General features: G+C 36.5%; 1 protein-coding gene across 1 annotated transcript in view; it reads right to left on the reverse strand.

Annotated features, from left to right (window-relative positions):
• Positions 1 to 8,662: 8,662 nt before the first annotated feature.
• LOC116428515 (uncharacterized) overlaps positions 8,663 to 22,023 on the reverse strand; it is a 92,917-nt gene continuing 79,556 nt past the window's right edge. Inside the window, exons 11-19 of the mRNA XM_076371774.1 lie at positions 19,467 to 19,667; positions 19,248 to 19,328; positions 18,413 to 18,592; positions 17,651 to 18,130; positions 17,022 to 17,090; positions 14,351 to 15,146; positions 13,641 to 13,855; positions 12,509 to 12,814; positions 8,663 to 11,502 (exon numbers count right to left, since the gene is read on the reverse strand). Of these exons, the coding sequence (XP_076227889.1) occupies positions 11,434 to 11,502; positions 12,509 to 12,814; positions 13,641 to 13,855; positions 14,351 to 15,146; positions 17,022 to 17,090; positions 17,651 to 18,130; positions 18,413 to 18,592; positions 19,248 to 19,328; positions 19,467 to 19,667 (2,397 nt within the window). The 3' untranslated portion in view covers positions 8,663 to 11,433. The remainder of the gene's footprint in view (positions 11,503 to 12,508; positions 12,815 to 13,640; positions 13,856 to 14,350; positions 15,147 to 17,021; positions 17,091 to 17,650; positions 18,131 to 18,412; positions 18,593 to 19,247; positions 19,329 to 19,466; positions 19,668 to 22,023) is intronic.

The following is a 22,023-nucleotide window of genomic DNA, read 5'->3' on the forward strand; positions in this document are numbered from 1 at the left end:
ATGGGACAATGTAATTACAATTCAGCGGATAATACCAGGCATTATCTGGCATATTCACGGCACACGATGCCGGTTCGCGAAAGGTTACGACACGGCATTGCAATTCGTATCGTAACCTTTGAAAGGTACTATCGCAACCTTTTAGAATACGCGCTTCCTCCCACCTCTCCTCCCCCCTCGACAGTTTAGCATACAAATTAATACTCTCAGCTTTTTAACGATTCCCTTGATTTATAGAATCACAGCCCGCAAGCTGTCACAGTTGTTCCTCCGCGGCCGCGTCCCGTTCGTTTCGATTCTCTCTCCCCACGGCTGGGTGATTAATGAGGCACTTGAACGACGGAAAAATGCGGCACGTCTTGTACCAACACAGAAAATTGATGCGAATTACATTGTTGCAGAGTGGCTTAATGCATTGTCATTAGCGCTGTCTCGCGTTGGAATTTGTGGCTGCTAATAAATTCGTAAGGTTCGATACTGCTGATATTAATGATGGGAATGGGGTGGAATTGGATTAATGCTTGTTCAGTTTTAGACGAATTATTCAGCGGTTTGTCTTAGTGTTTAATACGAAACGTAGATATAAATTCCGTTATTGCTAAATATTCGACGCGAGTCATTGTTTATCTATTTGTATTTTTTTAATAACAGTGGAGTTATTTTGGAAGATATTTTGGCGTGTAAGGTATTTGACCACATAGGAGAGAAAATATAGAATTTTCTATGAAAGTATAGAGTAACAATTAACAGTAAAAAATTATAATTTCAAGTTCAGTTTTAAGTTACTAACGATTCAAAATTTGTTGGAATTATGATATCCAATAGAAGCATACACAAAACTGTCTAGCGAGTGCGGACATTAGCGTACTGTGTGGCAAATAGAGACACGCTTCACGTATCTTTATTAGCGGATCATAATTGTTGATAATTATTACCCTTCAATATCATTTCACATCGATATACATCTACCATCAAACAATCTGGTCTGCAATATGCTAACAAATTACCGACTACAACCACATGCATTCACCAGGTTTTTCTAACCATACAAAAACTCACCCCCAATCTCCATGAAAACTCTTCAATTCCCAACCCCCGGGGTTAAATCCTTACCGAAGTTTCCTGGAAGCACGCGAGCTCGATCCAAAGAGCATCCGATGGACGGTCCGTCGGGGTGAGGCATTCCAATGATTGTTGTGAGTCGATCTTAAAGCGATCGGCGCTTATTGAAGAGCAACCTGAGTAGGGGGTAGAGAAAAAAGGTAGGAGGAGATCTGTAAGAACCAGAAGAAGAAGAAGTGAAGGTGGAGGCGTAGGACGTGGTCGAAGAAGAAGAAGGAGAAGGAAAAGAAGAAGCCGAAGCAGAAGAAGAAGAAGAAGAAGAAGAAGAAGAAGAAGAAGAAAGAGGAAGAAGGTGAAAAGAGAACGAAGAGAAGAAAGAGAAAGAGACTAGTGACCACCTCCTCTTCGGGGTTCTCTTACCGTGCGTAAATATAGGGCACACCACGTAGCCGAGTGCACCGTGGAGGGTGACCTCGATGACCCTTGGTACCCGAGGCAACCGTAAGATGAAGAGGAGGCTGAAGAACCGGGAGAAGAAGGGGGAGGAAAAACGAACGGGAGAGAAACAAGTCGCCGAGCTGGCGAACGGAGGAAAAAGGAAGGCCAAGCAGGGAAGCTCGACCCGGTCGCGAAGCGAGAAAAGGACGCCGCGAGAACGAACGAGGATAAAAAGAGGCACGGCCACGGGGAGGGGGAGAGGTACGCTAAAGAGACGTACGTTCCCACACGAACCCCCCAAGATGCGTCCTGGCATCGTCGGGCCTGAGCCCCCCGATGCCCAGAAGCTGATAAAAACAGCTACAAAACTGCCTACCGGTGTTTTCTGCCTTTTGCTCCTACATTACTCCCACCATGCCCCACCCCCTCGACTTCGTTCGCCACCTTACTCCTCCTCTTACTTCTCTTTCTCGCCTTTCAGTGAAACGCGGCTCAAGGGGAGAGTCTACGGGGCCAAGCTTCGCGAGGGCCCGAGTTATGCGCGCCACTCTAAATTGACTCGTTTTCGACATGTCCCGCCGATGCTAATCCCCCGGTATCGGCGTTCCATTCATTTCGACACTCGTGCGTCGTTAAATTCTTCCGCAAGCGTCAAGTTTTCGGAGGATCCTTGGGATGGTTGACGCGAATGTTGAACGTGTCACGAGCATTTTGCGTTTAGGGTATATTTGATTGTAGGCATGCAGTAGCTTCATAGTTTGGGAATCGGATATGAAGGGAACTTTTTTTTTTGTTAGACATGAATGCTGTTGTAAAGGAAGATGTTTTGATATTGTTATTAACATACCTGTTTCTAATACGTTGATATTATGTTGTATCTGAGGGCAAATTAAATACTGGTAACAAAAATGCATACGAGATGCTCGGATGATTTTTCGTTCAAGGTGAACGGGAAATTGATTTCTTGATAATCATAAATGCTACAAGATTAATCATAGTAAAAATCTATGGATCAATAGGTCGTAATAATATTGAAAGAAATGATAAATAATATCTGTCAAGGAAAATATTTTGTTATAGTCGGAAAATGGAAGAAGTAAATTGAGGGATTAGAAGTTTGGTATAAAATAGAAATTTATTTGTTACTGTGCAGATATTACGTGGATATTCCTACAACAGCATTGAAGTATACTTCTTTGCGTATACTTCTTACCATTTCATCAACAAATTATTTATGGTGCATATAACCATATACGGGCAAACAGACGAAAAGTGCAGTCGTAAAACAACAAGGACTTTAAATCGTCCTCCGACTTGTGTTCCGATTTGGAAGGTTGCTACATACCAAGCGAAAGTACTATATTTTTACATTTTTGCCTCTGGTCAACATTTATTGGTATTACAACGGATCGTAATAATAATTGGATCGATAAGTATAAATAAGGCCCGTATTTTTAATTTCAGAATCTGCGAAGGATACAAGTCTTGTTCCATGCAAACTTTATTTCATATTATACTCGGTAAATGTAAAAAAAAAGTGGAAAATAGTTTTATATAATAATACGTAACAGAATTTGTTAATATAATTTTAATATGATTAAAATTTAAGCAGACAAAAGAAATACGACTGATCGTTTAAATATATTAAATATATTATCAATGCATACTTATACCTTTTTTGCAAAACAAAACCAAACCTTGCATAAAGAGTAAAGTACACACATATATAAAAGACAGTATAAAATATACAGGGTTTTTTTCTAAGCGTCACCTTTGGAATTATTGTAATTGTATTATAATCATAAGAATACAAAAAACATTTTGCACGTAATTTAAATGGTTTTAAACAACCAATATATTGCAGTTGTCAATGTCTTTCCATACAATTAATATGTTAAGTTTATAAAAAAGTAACATCAACTTTTAATACAGTTATCATAAAATTTGTCCTTATCAATAAGTAATTACAAAATACGAACTTCACAAACCAGTAGAATAAAAACATTCTATCCTCACCAGGCCAGCAATTTATTAAATATTAGAAACTTGCTTAAAAAATCAAATCATATAATCTACAACAATCGTATACCACTCAGAAACATATTAAAAATCCACATAAGTTTGTCATCAACAATTCAACAGAAAACAATAACATTCTATCCCCACTATCCCAATAATTTATTAAGTATTACAAACTTTCTCAAAAATTCCCATCAGATAATCTGAAAATCCACGCAAACTTCTCATCGGCGATTCAACAAAAAACTCAGTGAACCGAGCAAAAATCCTTTCTCGTTTCACCGACCGCAACTTTTTCGATACATTCTCATACAGTCGATCATTCTCCGTAGCGCCGCGGCGAACTCTCGCACAGCCGTGGAGGTAATATTCTATAAACAATGGACTGTCAATGGAAGCAATAAAAGGCGGAGTAACTGTTAATCAGCTCGCGGAGAGCGTAGTCGTCCATCACCGGGGAGAAGCGATTTATCGTTTCATTGATTGGAGGGGTAATTTTCGCGAAAGAGTCCGATGCCAGCGCGCGGGAGAAGAAACACGCGGAGGCCGTGTAGCCGTGGTTCGATCCTCCACGTGTGCAATCGGCTTGCATTGTCGCAATTGCGACACCGATCTATCGTGGGAATGCGCAAGAAAACCGCGCTGCGCCGCGCCGCGCCGCGATTCCAGAGATGACAGGCTGACTCACGACGCGTCGTGAGCCGTGTGTTGCTACATTTTCAATGATTCAATACAGAAGGGATTCGGTGTACGATGAACCGCAAATTGGATTGCAAAACTGTCCAACCGACGGATAATTAAGGACGTCCTTGCTCGGATACATTTATCGTATCTCCGGACGAGATCGATCGCTAGAATTCTGTATGGACGCGGAATCAGGACGGGAAGGTATCTGGTACCAGCGACTTTATGGCTAACGCTGCGCTATGAGATTCGATGCACCAGATAAGTGCAACGAAATGTTGCGAGAGCTGTACGATACAGTTATTTTTTCCTTATGCATCGCGAATCGTGCGGATGAAGTTGATAGTTTCCAACGTTGGCGCGAAGGAAATCGTTTCTATTGGAATCACGAGTTAACAGGCTCAGAGACGTAAATATAGCATTCATTTTCATTGTGCGAAATGATGAATGCTGTTATATTCAGATTTATGAGCACATTATTTTGAATTGAATAAGTTTTTTGGAATTATCAAGCACTTCAACCGTTGGAGTACTGTATTAATCGGTTGTGTATTTCTGTGAGTCACTGAGATTTTTATTGTCCGCGAACGTGTTAAGTAGAAGATTTCTGAAGCTGGAATGGTTAATTAACAGTAGGACTACTGCATCCGTCAAAAGGATGCACTGAAGGACTGTCTTGAGAAATGTAGTTAATAAAGACACCGGTAATTAACATGGTATCAGTGGTTGACGATTTTTCAGGAGAACGGGAAAAATAAGGTTTTTAAGAGTGATAATCTTTCTTTTTCCGCAAGAGATAACGGAAAATTCCTACGAAGTACTTTGCATCTTCCATCCTCTTGTAACGCGTTCTCCGATCCTGAGGATCGATTCGATCACAGTCGAGCGGATCGTGGAAGTGCGTCTGATTTGATAATGCCGCGTCCACTTAACGATTCAACCGATAAATTAAATATCGTCGGAGCCGCAGAATGCGAGCCGTGTGTTATCGTGGAGTAGCCAGCAGCATTCAGCAGCATTCAACGCTGGAGTGGTACACGTACGCAGAGTGGTACGCATCTCGCATTCTCAATGACCGCCATTAGCTGTAATTATCCGAGAGGAGAAGAAAAAACCCACGAAGGCATCGCGAGCACGCGTGGGTGTTCCAGTCTTACAATCGATCCGTGCGTACACGCTTCTTCGTCTTCTTCTCCTTCTTCTTCTTTTTCTTCTTGTTCTTCTTCTTCTACTTCTTCTTCTTCTTCTGGTTCTTCTTCTTCTTCTTCTTCTTCTTCTACTACTACTTCTTCCTTATCCGTGTTCCCTCTCTCTTCCTCCCTTGTTTCTTTCCCGTCCCATTCTTCTCCTTCTTCTCCAACGCCATAGAGCATGCAGGCCTCGGTACGCTTGCTCTCCGTTAATTTATTTAAATTACCGGAGTACCAAGTGGCATGTGGTACCAAACGATTCGAGCCGGTATTGTCGGTGAGCTCTCTTGTTATTTATCGGCGCGAAATTCCGTTTCAGGGATTTTCGTGGCCGGCTTGCCCGGCGAGACCTGTACAACCGTCCTCTCTTACCCTTTCGTCCTCCCAGCATGCTTTGCGCCGCGTTTCAGGCTGAAATCACGGCACACGGTGCGTGGTTGTTCAGTGTAAACAAGGACCGATAACGGTGGCAGCAGAAATTTCAATGTCGCCGCTGGTAATCGGGAATCGGGTGCTTCTTTGTTACGGGAAATGATTCTCTTCCTTCGCGGTGCTAACATTTCAGTAGAAATTCGTTTTGTTTATGTTGAAGTTGTAGGTATTTCGAAGGTGGAAAAATTCGTTTCATTTGCTTTGAGTTGTACTAATCTAAGAAGTGGAGACATTCATTTTATTTACTTTAAGTCGTAATAATTGAAAAAGTGAATAAATTGATTGTATTTACCTTTAAGTTCGAAATGATTCTCCTTCTCTAAATTACTAACATTTGAGTAGAAAAATTCACATTATTTACTGTTTACCTACTAATCGAAAAAGTGGAAAACTTCATTTTACTTAGTTTTTAGTCATACTAGTCTAAGAAGTACTTAAAGGAATAAGTTAAGTTCTACAGGAAATAAATATCTCTTTATAATCTGGTAAACCGTACAGTCTATTACATATTATTTCGATTGCCAACAGAGTTTCTCGTGTAATTGAATTTGAATAAAGTAACGTAAGATCACGAGTAAACCTTAATTGAATAACTAAAGTAACGATGCATAAATATCGCATTTACCTCAATGCATGGAACTGCATATTGCGCAATGCAGTAATGCTGATGAATAAAATATATAATCTTCGAGATTCATTAACTATTGCAATATTTGGATACAACCGATTTACAGTTCATTAATTCTTAATTCATAAGTTCTAAAAGATATTTATGTATTCCCACGGAGAAAAATTGGCTGAGTGATTTCGAAAGCACTAAAATCTTCGAAATGTATTTTTATCGAATTTCAACGATAATAATGAGTCAGAATTGCAGAGAAAAACATATTCCATATTTCCTTCGAAAGTTATTAATATTATTATACTCGTGTTTAAGTTATACATACTTCTTTTCTTACATACGTTTCCTTGATAAATATATCGATGATGTGCAAAGAAAGCAATCCTTTTAAGAAGTTGAAGCGAAAGTATCTATGAAAATGCATAAACATTAACTAATCGACTTCTCGGAAGATTTATTTCAGCGAACTTATTAATTCTTTATATTAATAGTTCGAGAAAACTAGCAACTTTTGACAAGAAATAATTTTCGTATCATTCTTTATTTAATTATATCAGTTAATCTTTTAATTAATTCATTATATCAGCAGTTCAACAAAACAAGCAACTTTCAACAAGAAAGAGCTTGGTCCTTTGTGACAACTTTGACAAGAAATTTTTCTTATAATCTTCTTTAGTGAATTCTACATACCAGCATTTTACTAAAGCAAGCAACTTTCAGCAAGAAACAGCTTGGTTCAAATTAAATCGTCACGTTACGCAGTCACAGTATTACAACCGAGATGAAAGAAATTTTCTTATAGTTACTTCACGACTATATTACATCGGATAATTTTGAAAGGGTAATTTATTGTTCCTGTCGGTGCGTGCAAGAGAAGACGGTCCCTGTCACTTTCTACATCTGAATACACACTTACATCCTATCTAGTCAGCTGTCCCTAATGACTGTTAAATACGTCATAGCGTGTGATTAATATTCTAGACCGACCCTCGGCGTCGTTCGCGTAAAGGAGGGGAACTCTGCGGAAAAAAGAACGGAGAAAAGGAGGTGCGTAAAGTTTATCCGCGTTCTCCAACATTTTATTTTCTGGCATCCTCGGTACTAAAGGAGACGATGCTCCGGTATCATACTTTAATTGAATGATCCCTGCCCGCCGTGCTCATCGTAAACACCGTCTGGATCATTAATTGAAATCGTATGTCACGCGAACTAATCATAGTCGAGGAACAAGTTTATTTTCACACTCTGATTATGCTAAGTTGACGGCCGTTATATCTAGAGCTATTTTGAATAACAATTTCCGTCCCGCTTCGAATCGACGGGAATAAATTTGCCGTTACGTGGAAAAAATGATAGCCAATATACGTCATGAATTGTAAAGACGAAAAATAAAATGGCTCGCCTCTGGAACGACCGAGGAACGGAACTAGAAGTTATTAACACGTTGATTGACCCGAGAAACTTTAAAGTTTTGTGTGTCGTTTATTCTTTTGTTGCAAAAATAAAGAGGAACAATTATTAATTATTTAGTACTACAATTCTTAGGTTACACTGTTATCTAGTTACTTATGCTATTGAACATTGTTATTCGATGTTAGGTATTTCACTTAAATATTGAATATTAAAGGTAATAAAAAATGTTTCTTCTACATTTAATTGTTTTTTACATCTTTTTATTTTAGTTTTACTGTTTTTTTTTCTTAATTTCAATTTTTCTGGAATGTTGTAGTTGCTTATAATTATGGGTAAAATCTTGAAGTAGGGAATATATGAAATATACTTACCAATGTGCTTTGTTTTCCATAGGTATTAAAATTCAGAGGAATAAACTGTTCTCGCGTGGGTCTACAATTTATTATGTCACAACTCAAAGGTTACACGTCAACTATTAAAAGAACATTAAACGAAAACCACAAGCGTACGGTTTAAAAAAATGCAAATAAAGGGTGACAATTATTTACGGTTAAAGAACAAAACTGCGAAATAAAATTTTACGATTAACAAGCAATATCCAAAAGTGATTCCCTTAGTCCAATAAAAATCCGCTCATTAATTTATGTTAATGAAGGAACAAACCTTCGTTCAAACACACGTAAATTTCATAAATCACCGATGAAACGACAATTCCGTGAAATTCAGTTTTAACGCGGCAAGGAAGTAATTCTCGGAGAAAGGCACGAAGAAAAAAGGTACTCGTGGATCTGGAAATCCCAATACGTTTATTTCTTCACTTCGTTTATAAATAACGGCGCGCGAACCGTACATAATTATCGGCACACAAAATCGAAAATTACAGAGGGATTCGTGTAAGTGTGTTCAATAAACGCCTCGAAACGCCGACCTTAACCCCTTGCCCTACGGTATCGTGTCAGATTCGCAGCAAATGTTTCGAATACAAATGAAAAATCTAAATATCACTTAATTCTTCGAAATCCAAATGAAACATTAGATCTATCGGAAAGTTCTATCCATATTTAAATTAAAACAAAATAATAAATTTACAATATACCTTCATTAATATTTACTGAAAATTATTATTAATATTTACTGATTTCATTTCCAGAGAATCACTCATCTCTGGAAATCTGAAATAACATTATCGATAAAACTATTCAGTAGACCTAATATTATTTTTGTATCGTAACAATTTCTTTACTTTGCTATTATGATAATATATTTACTTTTCCATTATGACAGATATTTCTATCTATCTATAATTTCCCAATACTACCACTTCTAATACTTCAAAGTAACCTTAGAATATAGAATAATCATAGAATTCTTCTTCCAACGAAGAATGAACAACAAAATAGTTCTAAACTTGCGAAGTGGATCATAGCGCAAGGGGTTAACCCCTAGACCTACAATAATCTATGAGACTCGTCATAAAAATTTTCAATTGAATTCGAGAAGTCTAAGTATTATTTATTTCCTTTTAAATAAAATATTATTTAAATATTTCCTTAACCTTTGGAGTTAACGTAGACATACAACAAACATCAAGATCCTTTCTTTCCCTAATAAATGAGCGATAAACTAGTATATCGGTCATAATTAAGAAATAAGTGATAGGGCAAGGGGTTGAAAGAGCCGCGTCGCTGAACGCATGAAAAGTCCTCCGCGATGACACTCGCCCGCGTGATCCCGCCGCGACGAAATTCCAGCGGGATCGTGCAACTACAATACGCTATATCACTAAATTCCCGAATACGAGGAAAAAGAACCGCCGTCAACGTTTCAACCCTTAGCTCGTGCTCGTTAAGTTGCCAAGCTTATTACACGCCGCTATCATTACTGGCGAGCTACCATCCGCGCGAATGAAAGACAAACAAAACTCCAAGGACCCGTGTACTATACACACTTCCAGCTTTATTATATAAAAAAGGAAAAAAAGGTGCGCGGCACACCAACAGTCAAGGTGCGCGCGAACTGTACACAATGCTCTCGGTTGACGCTTCACTGTCGAACCACCCTTTCGCTTCTCTTTTTCTCCTCCTCCCTTTCTTTCTTTCCTCTCTCCTTATCCTCTCTCTTTCTCGCTCCCTCTTTCTTTATATCTCCCTTTTACACATTCCCTCTCATACACCAACTTATTCACACGCATGCACACATGTCTCATTCTCGCTCCCATTCAGAGACGCTTTAAGCTAACCACCTTTCTGAACAGCATCGCCGACGAGTTCGTCGTTAAATCGATCTTTGTGGGTGGGCCTCACTTGCGTCGAGTCCCAGGTTTCACACGGAACGCACGCGAATCGTCGCCGTGACGAGCACCGTCGGCCCCGATTAATTACCTTAATTGCGACGAACGTTACAAATGTCTCAACCGGTACGTGGCGTGCAACCGTTTCTGCCCGGTACCCCAGAAACATTTGCGAAGCCGTCGATCTCGGATCGATACTCGAAACGTTGAACAATTTGTCTCTTAATGTTTAAAACACGAAGTTGCTCGGGTAATACTAGAACTAATTGGATCTTGGTTAGATTAGTTCTTACTCAAGAATTATTCGTGTTTTAATGGAATTAAATATCTGAGCTGGTCTTGGAAATAAATAGTTTCACTCTTAGATACTGTAACGGACACCTGAAGAAACCGAAGAAATGTATTCTTAGAGTGTTTATAGGAATCGTGTAACAATCATATCAAATGCTCGGTCGTTCTAGTATTAATCGATTGTTCATTGTCGAAATGCGAACGTCGTGGTGTATGGAACGTAAATTGAAAATGTAAGATGTTTCAAATTAGTTCCTAGGTTCTATTATGCACTAGAACTACCGGTTAGAGAAACTATTTGTAAATTTCCTGTATAAGTTACAAGAATGGAATTATTGAAATTTCCGATTGAGACGATTTATTTAATAATTTCTCCAAAAATCGTTTGTGTGCCTTCAATAATTTTAGAGGAAGGAATACAGAATCGTGTTAATCCATCTAGTAGTTCTAGCGTTATGAATTAATTTGTTGTAATACTTTAATAATCTCGATGAGAAGTGGTATTTTGGCAAATGTGGCAAGAAACGTTTAATTAGATTTCAGGAATGTTCGAACAGATCTTCGAAGGTTTTAAACATCATTGTAAATAAATTATTCTTCGGAGACTCCGTGTTTTAAAGATTCAGAATCGAGTAATGCTTAAAACGTATGTACGCTATTATCTACATTGATTAAAAGAAAGTATGTACGTAGTCGAATACGTCAGCCAACAAGTTAGAGCACAAACTAGTACATGTAATACTACGATCTATACATGAAAAAGAAAGATGTTTAGGAAGTGTCTCTCCGACATCAAACAAACATATGATTCGCCGATAAAATTTGTTGAAAATTACCGATTCGGATACTTTTATGCGATTACTAATTCGAAGTATCGTTACCACCAGATTCCCAAAGCGAAATTACACTCGTACCATTTTAAGTCGTCACGTCCGCAACAGAATTTCTTACTCTAAGGATTATATATTAATATTCTTTCCCTGATGTCAACTTCATCCCACCACGTCGGACACAATTTTAGTTCCATTTCTGACTAAGGACTGTAATTGCTGCGCCGCTCCCTGAAACACATTTCAATCGGTATATTATATAGATGACATTATTTGATCAATCAAGTTATAACTATATCAATTTTCATAATTTCGTCCGATAATTTCGAATGAATAGAAGTACTTAAGTGTTTTTGCATCAAATATTCAACCAGACTAACACCTCAAGCAGTAGAGAATGCTACTTGAGGTAAACAATAAGTTGTTTATGAAAATAGTAACTATACTATAATATTTTCACAATTAGTGATCAAATTACATAACAATATTTATTAACCTTTGATTCTCAGTCGTCATTTGATTCAACGAAGCAAACTTATAAAACTTAAAATTCAATATTAAACGTTGTATAATGCATCAACACATAAATCATTGAAATAAAATACCTCTGTCTTAACTTATGCAATATTCTTCCTCGTGTTAACAGCAGAAAAACGTCACGAATTTAAGAAAGAAATAATGAATATTTATAATCAAAGATATTCTCGAAAAATCTCGAAAATTTATACCAATCATTTTCCTCTTCACACATACTAGCAACGAGAAACAAACGTTCATACAACCTGGTACACAACCACACAGATTAAACCCGTATCATACAATCACACCCTAGACGTCTATTTAATCTTAAGTATCATGCCCACTAGCATTTCATTTCTCTCGAAACCTGTCCGCGAAACGCCATTAGACAAACATAATTACAAATCGAGTGCGAGCAATTTAGCTGCAACATTGAAAATTGAAATGTCTGGTTACACGAGTAATCTCTACAGATTATGGAAACAGGAATGAAAGGTGATTAATGTTTTCATTAACCATTTCCCCAGGAAAGCGAAGATAAACTAACGAATAAATCCCAACGAACGGATTTCTGCTTCACTTTCCCGCAATAACCGGCGCAATTAAACGATGTTTATTGTACCTTATGACGGTGTAATTACGTTTGCCGATTACCGGCATTATCATATCGGCAAACCGTGGATGGTGTTGAACGAGCAATTAATGGGTAATAACTTACACTTATCGCGGCACCAAGAAACTGACTGAACGCCCTGGTAGCACCGAATAACGCGCCGCTTCCAGAATTATCACCACCGGCCGACTGTACCGGAGTACCGTAATTGGAGAAGGAACTGAAGAGGGGGGGAGGATACGTCGAGCTCGGCGTCCACGTTGTAGTGCGTATCCTTGGTCTTGAGGTTGGTCCCGGTGTCACCGTCTTATCCGTAGGTCGAGTTGCAGCCGACGTTGGTACTGTTGTAATTGTCGTAGAAGCGGTAGTTGGGGATGCGGCCGGAGCGGAGGTAACGCTCTGCCCGATGCTCTGTTACAAGACGAGCAATTATTTTCTTTCATCGCGATCGCCGGCTTCTTATTGCCTCGCCGCGGTATCGAGAACAATGTTGGGCTACATTTCCTTCGCACATTTTATGCGGCGGACGTATTACCCTTTTCACATACCGTCGAGTAGTAGCAGTTGCGATAAATTGTAGAATGTAATTTATGTGATTTATTTCAGTGACATTTTAAGTTGAAAGTAAGAGTTTTATTACTTTTACGTATGATTGAAAATATTTCTATCTGTTGCTGAAGATCCCGAAAATCTATTGAATAATAGATAAACGAGTCGATTGTAGTTGGTATTAGTTGAAATGGGCAAAACGATCCACGTGCAGTGTGTTTACACTGGGTTTACGGAACGCGTTAGTTTGACAAGTATTGAATTTTCTAAATACTGTTTAATTATGTTTGTATGTACTTCAATTATCTATTTTTGAAGGTTTAACTTATAAAATGTGAATGAGGGGACATGAAGTTTTCTAGATCCAGATTAAAAAATGATATATTGCTTTATTCACGAAATAATACTTGTAGAAAGCTCAAGTACTTAGAAGTTCAAAAACATCGTTCTCCATTTGGAACATTTTATTAAATGTTTTGTTGCATTAATAAAGTAATCTCCAAAGCTTTTAAAAAAAGTATTTCTTGTCATAATCTTTTTACAGTTTTCACAGTAGAAAACTCGATTCTTGTAAATGTTATTCAGTTTAATAAAAGCTACTTAAATAACAGAAAGTAGTCGTTATGAAAATCTTTGTTGCATACCGTATCATTATCCTCCGTTTTACTTAATCAAAAACCGTACTCACGGCTAACAATAGTTGCTCTCTGATGTTGTTCGCAGGAGTCGGTGGTTCTATGCCTTGAGCCTTGAGCAATGCCGCTAGCAACGCAGCATTGTTGATTTCATTTAATGGTGCCGGAGTAGTGGTCGTGAGAGCTCGTCCGCTTAATATCGCTCTCAAGAATGATTCGTCATCTTCTTTCGTACCTGACGACTTTTTCCCGGGGACAGCTTTATTTTCTGGAACGAAATGATTAAAATTTAATTATTTATTTAACTTGTAACAAACGCTGTGAGTCTTAGAAAAACCTGTAAACGTTCTGTAGCTATTCGGTGTAATTATATCTATTTATGCTGGTTTTCCTCTAGAAAATTAGCTAATAAACATTATATCTTGATTACTTCAATGCAACACTAGATTTATGGAATTCAACTAATATTAAATTTTATAAACATTATTTGAAAAAAGCCGATTTTGATTGGTGCAACTAAATAAATACGTATCCCAATTATGTTATTACAACAATAATACAAAGAGTATTTCCAGTTTTAGTGGACTAATTTATCTTATCACGTTTCATAATCCAAGATATCGAACAAGTATTCCAGTACAATTTCGTTCCATGTATAATTAAAGACATATTAACTTATAATATTCACTACAACCACTTTCAAACATTTATTTATAATCAAATAATCATCCATTACGCATAACTTCAATGAAACTTCACCTACCATCTTGAACAGCGCGCAGAAGTGCCACTAAGAATTTCGCATCGTCTTCAGGGGAGAAAGTGGACGCCTCTGTCTTTGAAACTTTCGGCTTCGGATTATTCGCCAACGATGACTTCGCCGTGGATATAGAACGAGGCGTGGTCACTGATTTCGCTTCTTTTACGATCGAATTCGGCGTGCCGACTCCAATCTTCGAGATATCTACAGTCCTGAACGTAGTCGTGGACGGAGTTACTTGAGTAGTTTCTGGTTTTTGGGTCGTTGGAATTGGCTTGGGAGTAATGTTAATCGATTTCGGAGTAGTCTTCACTGGTTTTGGCTTCACAGGTCTGGCAGTGGTCGACGGGCCAAACAGACCACCGCCGAACAACGCTTGCCACAAACTTGCGCCGAGTCCCAATGGTGCTTGGGTAGTGGTCTTGGGTCGCGGAATAGTCGGCGGTTTAGCTGTGTTAGATACTGGACCCTTTGTCGTGCTTATCAAACTCGTTCTAGCTGTGGTGGACGAAAGTTTGTTGCTTTTGGCGGTTGTGGTTGAAATTTGCTTCTTCGTTGCTTGGCCGGGCAAGGAGTTGCCGTTTATTGGTGCCTCGTTCAGTATTTGTTGCTGTGGCGTCGGCACTGGTCTCCACGTTGGCGGACCCGCTGTTGACGATGGCAGTAAGTCGATGATTATTGGCTCGGAAGGAGATCTTGTTGAAGGCAGGATTAAATTTGGAGACGCGTTTTGGACGTTGATGGCTTTTGGTGCTCTGGTCGGGCTTGGCCCTTGTCCGTTTAGAGCCAGCGACAGAATCTACGGTTGAAGTTAAAAATTGTGAATTTATGTTTGAAATTCATTCTTTCTCACTTTTATAGTATTTGGAATTTCTACGTGGGACAATTGTGTTCTGAAAAATGTTAGTGAAGAATTTTTATGAACAGTGTTTTGTTTGAACATTGTTGTAGCTTGTTGTAAACTATGCGTAATATGTGTAGTAGTATATTTCAATAACGAACTTCTATTATTAAACTAGTTGTAAGACAAAGTAATTGTTTCCTTGGCATTTCTTAACTTAATATATAAATCTAAATGGTAACAAATGAAAACTATTTATAGTTTATCATTATATTATATTATTATATTATAAATGAATAGAATTAATCAGTGAAATTTGTTGATCAGTGTTAATTAGAAATCATATAGATATACTATTAAAAGACTTATTTCGGAAAAATCGGAACTAATATTGGTCTTTGCTTCTTCAACACAATACTAAAGCTTAAGAGAATGATAAACGTCATTGACACTAAAACTACCAAACACTAAAAGCGAGTCATTCATAATTTATTATAAAAATTACACAAATACATTTTTTAAAACTGAAATCACTTCTTACTGTTACATTTCTACCAAAATTTACTTTGAAATTTAAAAAGCATCTGTATCAGTTTACTAATTATAAGGTAAGAATATTAAAATGAATCACTTTAAATCCGGTAGTTCTAGTATTAAGTAGGATTAAATTTCATAATTACATTTGGCATTGAATATGCGATATCCTATACCTGTATTTAGGTACCCGCTTTTACGAATGTAGAGAAAAATAAAGGCACAACTACAGGTATAATTGCCGCGTTAACGTTACGCAAATTAACTTCTATTAACGTAAGAGCATAGGCGAAAGATGACGAATCAGACAACCGTTGCGTAGAACACAGAAGGCCGTCGGCAAGGTTGTTCCAGTCCATTCACCGTGACTGGTCGATCGCATGATTTCGATCGTCATAGATCCGTTACTGTGTCTTTTAAAGAAGGGGGTGAACTAAAGGTAATGTACTGAATTTTTTCTTTCGCTCTAACTAAGACTCTCGGTTTTTCTTTAGACAGTACAGGAACAGAGAAGTGATTTGTTGGAAAACAGCACTAGATCTTATTATACCAACACCGGTTCGAACAGAGCGTTGCACAATTCTATGAGCCAGTGAAAGGGCTCATTAACGATCGAGTCGAACCGTTTTTTGGTTTCTACGGCACAGATCGAATGATAACTATAGCCATTGTTATGATAGCAAACTTTTTTATCCCATTCAGTGGAAACCACTGCTAACAGGTATATACACGGCGATGTAATGTTATACTTATGAAATCATGTTGACTCATATAGTATTTCTTGGAAGAAAAATTCTATATATTGTATCTTAAAGGTTACAAATTGATACAAATTAGTTTTCTAAGTATATAAACTATAAATTTATTAGGTAGATAGGTAAGTTTTTTCAAATTTTCTTATGTTTTATTCTATTTTTGGAATTGAAGTGAAAACTAATCGAAGTAATGGAAAGAACCAAATAATATCTTAAGAATTATAGTTAAGATTAGGTATGTTAAATATGATATACAAGGTTTTCATTTTTAATACTAGTTATGTTTAGATTGGACTTAGAATTCTTCGCGATTAAAAAATCCAGCTTCCTTTTTAACTAATACTACGATGAAAATGGTAAAAATTACTCTTTATTTGCTTGAAATGTTAAAAATCAGTTATTTTTCCAGATTTATTTACTCTTTCCTTTTAAAAGTAACTATCATAGAATAAACGATAACTTTTAATGTTCTTGTTCTTATTATATTTTCAAATGAACTACGAAGTGAAAGAAAAATGTTGTTATTTCATCATTAATTGCTTACCTTATTGGCCAAGAGCTGTTCAACTTGCGTAAGAGTCTTCGGGCTTGTGTCTTTGGACTTATCCTGCAACTGCATAAATCATACCAGAGCATTAAAAACATTTTATTACGGCTTGCTTTTATTGAAAAAAGAATGTAAAATACACCGACAGCCACGATAACTGTCTACTTCATTAGACCCTGGTGTCAGGCGTCTGAAGTGAAAGTAGTAGAGATGGACATCCATTATAATAGACAGTGCCTATCTTTTCTTTCAGAAATGACCAATAATCGCAAATCCAGGTATATTCGAAAAGTTTCGAGGAACTGTTATTTAAATTACAGACATCATTCAACTTTAATTGACTGAAATTCTTTAGAAGCTTAAAAAATAACCGACTTAAACTACCATCTATCGAAGTTACTCAAATCTTAAAATTCAAAAAGAAAACGGGAACTCTTGTTATAAAGTCTTCAATCATTTATATTTATTTAAAGAATTTTTTGTTTTCAATATTAATAAGGACACAATTAAGATATAAAAATCTACTGTACACATGACTGATGATTGACCATTTAATTTCCAGTAACCTGATACAAAAACAAGCAGTCAAACATTAAATAAAATATTTTCACAAATGATCTACTCACCAATGAGTTTAAGAATGCTAAGTCATCGAACGTTGTGCCGAATGCATTTTGTTGTTGCACGTTTGGTGACAGGTTATTTTGTAGGTTCAACAGATTCGAAGCCAAATTCTGATTAGGTGTCACTGGGGATGCAGTCGTCGCTGGAGGAGAAGTCGAAGGTTGCATGGTAGTGGTTGGTGCTGGTGTTGTTGTCGTCGTTGTCGTTGTCGTTGACGTCGTCGTCGTCGTTGTTGTTGTTGTTGGAGCCATAGTAGTTGTGGTCGTCGTAGTTGGCGCCATAGTTGTGGTAGTAGTGGTCGTCATTGGTGCCGACGTTGTTGTAGTAGTAGTCTGAGGTGACATCGCTGTCGTTGGTGGGCTGGCTGGAGCCTGAGTTGATGACATTTGGTTAGCTCTGTTCATCGTACTAGAGAATGGAGTAAAAATCTCGACAAATGGATTAACCGGACTAGCTGGACCGTTCGAATCTGCCAAATCATCCTGAAATAGAGTAATATAGAGAAATAATGATGTATAGTATTGAGAAGTAATGTAGATAATATTGCTCAACAATATAGAGAAATAATGTAAATAAAATTACTCGATAATATAGTAAAGTAATATAAATAATATTACTTGATAATATAGAGAAGTAATATAAATAATATTATTCGATAATATAGAGAAATAATATAGAAATAAAGAAATACAGTCATGTGATTTTAAAGTGAATATTGAGTTGCAAGTGAAATACATAGCGTTGAGTGTTTAATGAACACTGACCAACGTGTTCGAAGCTACTGAAGCTGTTATCACCGGCGAGGAAGTAGTGATACCAAAAATTTGATCCAACGGATCTCTCCATGGGAATCCAGGCGGAGCTGTGACTGGTCCGTTTTGTCCACTATTCAAAAGGTTATCGAATGAGACTATCGAGGACGATGGACCTTCATTTACGCCACCCTAAGATAAATAAAATAAATACTGACAAGCATTTTTATTAAGAAAATGATTTATTATTCATAGATTTTCAGTTTAGTGATTAGTATAAAAGAATACTGAATTATGGAGTTAAAACTCGTTATAAGAATTTAATTATTGTTGGAAAATAAATTGAATAGGGTATAATTATATGTTTATCATAGTTATCAACGTAATTAGTTAGGTTAGATATAATATGAAACAAGGTTTTGCAATCCGTGAGATAACATTGACATTCAAAAATTAAGTGAAACTAACGTTCCAAAAAAGTAAACAAACAGTTTGCTATGTTACATGTATTATATCTATATAAGATAATAAGGCAACGCGAGATTTCACTTTTCTCTAAATTACAAAACCCATTTTCCAGCATGTATTCATAACTAAACTGTGAATTTCTATACATCCATAGAAAATTTGATAATGCAAAATTGCACAGAACACCTCTAAAAAATCTCTAAAATATTGAAAGTGTAATAGTTTCATAATATTTATCAAAAAAAGAAACCATCTTTTATCCTAATTCTACTTTCATAATTGCACTCTCAAGAATCTAAGTTTGCATAAAGATCCACGGTCCATTGCCATATAAGTAGCTGACGTTAAGTCTCATAATGTTCTCGTCAAATTTACTTACAGCTACTGAATTGATATTTACACTGACAACCCGCGGGTTAGTGTTACCAGCTCCGTCGGTCCAATAGTTGACGAACTTGTCCTGAAAGACACCACATTGTTTCTCTTTCTCCCTCACAAAATTTCCTTTTTGTATTCTTTTACAGAGATACGACGGAGCGCTGAAAGAATCAGCCGCAGCGTCGTTGTAAATCATGCTCTGTCTCTCTTGGTTTCTTACCTGTCCGATGTACACGGAGCTGCGTTGACCTCCGGCCTCTTTCGTCCTGGTGGCCTCGTCCCTCTCTCGATCTTGGACGATACGACCGCCCTGCGAATCGGTCGGCGGTCGACCGGTACTTACTATCGGCGTCAGCCGACCACCACTCGCAGACATTGCATTCGACGTTGTCCCCATTTGCGTATTCAGTGGGGTATTGCTCTAAACACCAAGAAAGTATTCAAATTCCTTTAATCCGATTAACAACCTCTTCCATTATAGCAGCACCCTTTAATTTTATTCGACAGTGAAAATTTGATCCACTCATTTCTACAACGACTTGCAAGACCTTATTACATTAATTAATAAGGGTATTATAGATTATTATAGTAAATTTCTTGTTTCTATCATTATTTCACTTAATATGTTCTAAATTCTGTACAAACAATCATTCTGTATTTCAAATGAGTAATTTAACATGATAGTAATTGGAATTCTTAAGTTTCACGATAAGTGTTGAGTTTAATAAGAATTTTTCTTACGAAAACAAATTTAAGGAATTAAAGTGCGAGTTATTTATAATTTATCTAAAACAATTGGAAAATGCCAAATAAGTAATAGAACTAATGGGAAATTTATTATGTTTTAGAATTACTGATGCATTAAATATTTTAACATATAATATCGAAGTGGAAAAATACACTAACGTTGGATATTAAATTGTGGGAAAACGGAGAACAATCGATCAGAGTTTCACTGTATTCGATGGATGGCGAGTCACGAGAGATCTGTCATTGGGTTCGAAGGTTGAATGACGATGATGAATTGAAGAAATCCTGTTTTCAAGAGTTTATCGAATACCACTTCTATTTCTGTACACATGGTTTAAATACTTTGTCGTCATTTCAAATATATATATATATATATATTTATATTACATGTACATATCTAGTATAGATTTATTATGATTAGTATTGCCAATGTAGGTTCCAAATTCTAATTTTCAAATATGTGCAAATTGGAAAAACACGCAGTATTCGTCAGATTTCTCTGTCGAATACAGTGCAATTTAAAGTGCATGGTGTGTATAAATACGAAATGTGCAGCACACAAGTACAAACTATTTACAAATCTACAGTAAAATTATATACATACGTATTCCGATGATGAAAACGATCGGACTCCGAGTGGTCATTTGATAAATTCTTATAATTCGTTGAAATTAAACCGATTCGTGCGCCATAGGAAACAAAAAATAGAAAAGAAAGATGATGAAGACAGACGGTCCGGCAAATATATCGTGACAGTATCTACAGAATTTCCATAAAATAATTAATTGTCACGACATGGGAAAATTAGTTTATTACTTTACCAAAAAGTACTACTTCAACGAAACCAAAGCGTTATACGAGATGCAAGTATTCTGTGTCATGTTGAGCATAAAATATAATTTAGCTACTTACAAAAACGAAAACTATTTTATCTTGATAAATAGCGTGATATTTCGGGTGAATTATCTACTCTAAAACTTCTTTATGACTTTCTTTAACTTTATTTAATTCGTGTTCTTAAAGATATGAAATTAATTTTGCATTTATTAATTTTTCTTAATATTCTAGTAAATAAATTCAACAAATTGAATATTAATTTCATAAGAGCAGTTCATCTAGTAATGTATACTATTTCGATCTCTCTCCATTAACTATAATATCAATACCATTTTTGAAAATATTAACAACATTGTGGTTTTAAAGATTGATTGTTTTATTTGATCAGGAATATTAAAAGATTAGAATTGTAGCAAATTCTAAAGGTAAATAACTCATCCCGTCGTTTTTAAATAAATTAAATAAATATATATAAATTCAGTCTTGTAAAAGGTTAAAGTTAAAATGCCTTTGAACCATATTAAATTGACAATAAACTGTTCGATAGCTTAACCAAGATATAACGTTGTACGATTAATTTCAAACATCTATTTGATCAGATGGCATTGTAGATTGACAGAGGCTAGTTAGAAAAAGAATTCAGAAAAATAGTTTACAGTACAAACAGGACGTTCTATAAAACATTCGTAGAATAGTGCAAGCACAAAAACTTGAAATATGAATTAGTGTTATTACACTTTTAAGTTTCAATAAATAATCGTTACGTCCTGAAATTGTTCATCGTTAACAATCCCTTACAACTAGAATCTTCAACCAAAGTATTTCAACATTTCAATATTCCAGCCAAAACGTTATAAAAAATTAGCTAACATTAATAACAATATAGTACATTCCAGCTATTATAATTGATAATCAAGAACCTCATCTATAATTCGTCTATAAATAATCTTTCCGTAAAACTAAAAAAAAGTTAAAACTTCTCACAATATTTATTTTCTTCGTAAACCATCGAACTGTCTATCGGTTCAATTCAGTTCATCAGCAACTAGAAAAATCACTAAACGCATACTGCAAAACTCCATGCAAAACAATGACACATTCGAAAGGTTCAAAATGACGGAGCAAGAAACCGACATGTATTCTCGAACGATTTCTCTCGGACGAAATCGGGCGCACGACTAACGATCGAT

This window comes from Nomia melanderi, chromosome 1, assembly GCF_051020985.1.
Source record: "Nomia melanderi isolate GNS246 chromosome 1, iyNomMela1, whole genome shotgun sequence".
Classification (NCBI taxonomy): domain Eukaryota; kingdom Metazoa; phylum Arthropoda; class Insecta; order Hymenoptera; family Halictidae; genus Nomia; species Nomia melanderi.